Source organism: Amphibalanus amphitrite, unplaced genomic scaffold, assembly GCF_019059575.1.
Source record: "Amphibalanus amphitrite isolate SeventyFive unplaced genomic scaffold, NRLGWU_Aamphi_draft 000258F_arrow, whole genome shotgun sequence".
Lineage (NCBI taxonomy): Eukaryota > Metazoa > Arthropoda > Thecostraca > Balanomorpha > Balanidae > Amphibalanus > Amphibalanus amphitrite.
The window spans coordinates 756641-761341 of NW_024881753.1; the positions used below are offsets into that span (position 1 = coordinate 756641).

The following is a 4701-nucleotide window of genomic DNA, read 5'->3' on the forward strand; positions in this document are numbered from 1 at the left end:
GATCGCGAGCGATAGCGAATATAACACTCGGAATTTATCATGGTGGTGGTTCTGTAGCATACTCCCGTGTCTACAGGATTTTGTGCGCGTTCAACTTGGTCCGATTATATGCATAATACAACTGAGAAGCGAGCGATTTCTGTGTGAGCGATGAATAGACCGACGGAACGTTTTTGTAAGATGGGAAGAGCTTGTTGCGGGATGACACCGGGCATACCACCAGACTCCGTCCGCGCCCGTCTGCGCCCTCGTACCCAACGTCCTCGAGCTTCACTGCGAACTGGGTGCGACTGCTCCCACCAACATCAGACCATCCCTGGCATAAGTACCGATCAATCGAACGCCAATGGAAGCAGAATCTGGACCAGAACCATCATGAATTCGGTGGTTCACACAAGTTACGGGGCAAAAATGCACCGAATTTGAAAAAGGACTTAAAATATGCATTTCCATCTATTATTCTTCAGCATCCTACTCTTACGATACATTTCTGATGCTTGAAGTTCGGCAACTGCCACGATCCGATGCATACAAACTTTTGAGATGCGTTTTATTTTGAGACATCAATTTATATTACAAAACATTCTTGAAAATCAAATCAAGCGGATTCAAGGAACACGTAATACGCAGGGATGTACCGATCATCCAGCACGTTACACACACGTCTTCGATATCAAATTGTAGCGCATACAAACACCTCCAATCGACTGAACAATGACAATCTACATGCAAGTTGGCAGAACGACTTCACAGGGCCAGGACGGTACATATTTCTGCTTTCTCTGCAAAAAAGAAAAAGACAAGTCGTCCCACATAAAGTTCACTTAGTTCGCACTCCATCTCATGGACCCGAAAATGATCCTGTCGATGGCAAGGAACTCACATCTGCCCACACTGTCGCGTTTTCAATGCACAGTAAGTGTCACGCCAATGTTCATTCCCCACCCCCACTCAGTCGGCACGTCCCGTGCGTCACTCGAGTTTGCGCCGTTTGCTGAGATTCTGCAGCAGTTCGGAGAGCTGGAACCCTCCACCGGCGCTGAAGGAGGGTGCCGCCGGCGCGGCCGCCTCCTGCACCGAGCCGCTCTCCGAGGTGCCGGTCGGCGCCGGCGCCGTGGTCACCGCCGGCGCACCGGCCGCCGCGCCCGGACGCGCCTCGCCCGCCTTCAGGTTGCGGTGCTGCGGGAAGGTGGGCATGAGCCGCGGGTCGCACGGCAGCGGCTGCTCCTTGAAGTAGGTGCTCTCCAGACACTCGTCGGCCGTGGCGCGCTTACGCGGGTCGTACATGAAGAGGAAGTTGAGCAGCCGCAGTCCGGCGTTGGAGAGCCACGAGAAGCGCTGTTTGAGGTTGTTGTACGGCTGGTGTTTGAGGGTGAAGTTCTCGAGAGCGGCCAGCTGCGAGTAGCCCGGCCAGATGTGGTCGTTGGGCGTGCCGAGCAGCGTGATGAGCTCCAGCTGGTGGATCTCGGAGCGGCCCGGCAGCAGCGGCTTGTGGCCCAGCAGCTCGCCCAGGATGCAGCCGGCCGCCCACATGTCGATGGCGGTCGTCTGCGCCTTGGCCATCAGCAGCAGCTCGGGCGCCCGGTACCAGAGCGTCACCACCTTGGGCGTCATGGGCTGCGCCGGCGCGCCGTACAGCCGCGCCAGCCCGAAGTCGGCGATCTTGACGCAGCCCTGGTCGGTGAGCAGCAGGTTGGACACCTTGAGGTCGCGGTGCACCACGAACGAGCGGTGCAGGTGCGACAGGCCGCGGAACACCTGCAGCATGATGCACTTGACCTGCGACTCGGAGAAGGGCGTCTGCATGTTGTCCAGCAGGCTGGCCAGGTCCTGCTCGCAGTATTCCATCACCAGGAAGATGCTCTCCATGCTGCGGCCCACGGCCACCTCGTGCAGCTGCACGATGTTCTCGTGCCGCGACTTGAGCAGGATGGAGATCTCGCGCAGGCCCGACACCGGCAGGCCGTCACGCTCCTTCTCCATGCGCATCTTCTTCAGCGCCACGATCTGGCCGGAGCGGGTGTCGCGCGCGCGGTACACCACGCCGTAGGTGCCCTCGCCGATGCGGTTCAGCTTCTCGAACTCAGAGACGAAGCGGCAGCGGCCCAGGATGTCTCGCTCGGGGATTTCCATAGGCCGGCCCGTCAGGAACGAGGTGAGCACGCCGCTCGGCTTACGCGGCGTCGGCGCGGCCGCGTCCATGCCGGCCGAGTAGGTGACCTCCTCCACGGCTGCCATCTTCCGCAGCCGCTGGGCGCCGAGTGGGACCGGTCACAGCCGCTGGGACGATCTGGACCCAATACAGCTGCCCTCACTAGCTGAAGTTACTCCTGGGTTTCCAACTGGTGCTGCAGAGTTACCAATGGTGTTAGTGTGACATCTTAATAATTGTCAACTTTCCAGCCACCTTAATGATTGTGTGGTATGTCTCATTTTTAAATGATGAAACTGAAATTGACAAGAGACTTATCAGGAAGCAAGCAATGCCTTCAATTTCACTGATTTTAGCCTGAGCCTCTTTGAAATGTCTTTGGATTGATTCACTTATGAGGCCCTGTTGCAGATTTACCTTCTTGATAAATAACACTATGCAACAGTCATTTTGTTCCTGAGTAACGACCGATTTTTTTGGACTCATTGGGTCCCATTATAACCGAAATGGGCATTTGTTTTGATCTGAAAATGTTTTTCCGGTTTCAAGAGACGATTTTCGATTTTTGGCCCCGAAATTCGGTTTTTGGCCCACCGTGTCCGGTGTAATTGAGTAATCGACTCGCGGTAACTTTCATCGCCTTTCCTATGCCACAAGCTTTCGAATGATATCCGGTTTTGCATATTTGCGTGTAAAAATAACGTCATAAATATATGTTAAAGTAAGAAAATGTTGAAATTTTGTAAAAATTTGACATTTTTTCGATTTCATTTCAAAATAGAGAAAAAACTAAAGGGCCTATCCAAATTCTGAGCCCAGTTCCTTGAAGAGCATTCAATTTCCGTTCGGAAGGTACTATTTTAGTGCATTTTATCGGTTTACTGTGGCGTCCAGATTGAGTCACTTGAACAACGGGCCCCCAGCCATTTCCATGACAATATGTGTTTAGTGCATGAAGAATCATTCTAACAAATGGAGGTACAGATCAAGACTCTGAGCGACAGGACTGCTCAGCGTGTGACCCGAGGTCACAAGGGGTCAACAACATGACCTCAGTTGACCCCTCGTTGACCCTATGGCGTTAACATACGTTATCAGGTTAATGCTATGTGATATGACCTAGGATATGTGTTTAGGTTAACTCAATCTGGACGCCACAGGAATCCGATAAAATGCACTAAAAAGGTACCTTCCGAACGGAAATTGAATGCTCATCAAGGAACTGGGCTCAGAATTTGGATAGGGTCTTTATTTTTTTTCTATTTTGAAATGAAATCGAAAAAAATGTCAAATTTTTACAAAATTTCAACATTTTCTTACTTTAACATAGAGTTATGACGTTATTTTTACACGCAAATATGCAAAACCGGATATCATTCGAAAGCTTGTGGCATAGGAAAGGCGATGAAAGTTACCGCGAGTCGATTACTTAATTACATCGGACACGGTGGGCCAAAAACCGAATTTCGGGGCCAAAAATCGAAAATCGTCTCTGAAAACCGGAAAAGCATTTTCAGATCAAAACTAATGCCCATTTCGGTTATAATAGGACCCAATGAATAAGAAAAATTTGGTCGCTTTCCAGGAACAGAAAATATTTCATTTTTTGTTGCATAGTGTAATGCAAATTTATTTTACATAATAAAGTTTACAAGTACATACCTAATTAAGCTACATTGTCCCAATAAATGATAATAAATTTCCACTATCAATAGATTGAGGTGAGAGGTCAGAGCAGCTTCTAACCAAACAAACTGTTTACAAACATGTTGCCATTGCCCTGTAAGCATGAATATGATCAATCACCAGACACCATGCCAATTACTCAAAACACATGAGCAGAAAAACCATAACATTAAATAAATAGGCATGGCCCTGTTGGCTCTCAACTTTGCCATACAAGGAAACCAAGTACCTACCTATCTCAGCACACCATTGGTGATGAAGTGCTAATGTTAACGTTCCTTTTAGATTCATCCATGTAATGTCATTCACTGCATATTACTAAACCAGTAAAACGCCTTTTGGGCGAAGAACGAGCGAGCGAGATAGTGAGCCCTGCACGTGCGGAAGGGCGAGAGGGTACTTCCAACGAGCTTGTGCAAAGCACCCTTCTAACCGGTCGCTAGCGGTGTGCCAAATTTGAACGCAATCGGCCCAGCCGTTCCTGAGATCTGGAGGCGGCATTCTGCACGTGCGCACGTGCAAACGGGGTCCAAAATGACTTTTGCACGGCACCCTACTAACCGGTCCCCAACCGTGTACCAAATTTGAGCGCAATCGGCCCAGCCGTTCTCGAGATCTGGAAACGCCCCCTGCACGTGCGCACGTGCAGTAGCACCCTAACCGCAACACATGGGAATGCATTGCCTGGTGGGTGCCTACCTGTATGCCAAGTTTCAGCGAAATCGCCCCAGTAATTACTGAGTTATTAAAATGGGAACACATTTGACACCTCTTATTGTTGTATTTTGCACGTGCACTGGGGGTGACCCACATGCATCGAGAGTATCCTATTTTTGGTAGAAGGGATGCTGCTACCCTACAAA

The 4701-nt window shown here is 50.1% G+C and overlaps 1 protein-coding gene across 2 annotated transcripts; it reads right to left on the bottom strand.

Annotated features, from left to right (window-relative positions):
* Nucleotides 1–830: 830 nt before the first annotated feature.
* Nucleotides 831–4219, bottom strand: LOC122386660 (cyclin-dependent kinase 10-like). 2 transcript variants are annotated; one of them, XM_043376068.1, is made up of 2 exons: nt 4072–4219; nt 831–2348 (listed from the first exon to the last, which is right to left on the bottom strand). In XM_043376068.1, the coding sequence occupies exon 2, from the start codon at nt 2236–2238 to the stop codon at nt 973–975; it is 1266 nt and encodes a 421-aa protein (XP_043232003.1). In that variant the 5' UTR covers nt 2239–2348; nt 4072–4219; the 3' UTR covers nt 831–972. The 2 variants fall into 2 exon arrangements, with proteins under 2 accessions (XP_043232003.1, XP_043232001.1); XM_043376066.1 differs by lacking the exon at nt 4072–4219 and adding an exon at nt 3815–3950.
* Nucleotides 4220–4701: the final 482 nt, after the last annotated feature.

What these genes read in the sequence shown, in the direction of transcription:
- LOC122386660 (XM_043376068.1), bottom strand. Translation starts at nt 2,238, where the DNA reads ATGGCAGCCGTGGAGGAGGTCACCTACTCGGCCGGCATGGACGCGGCC.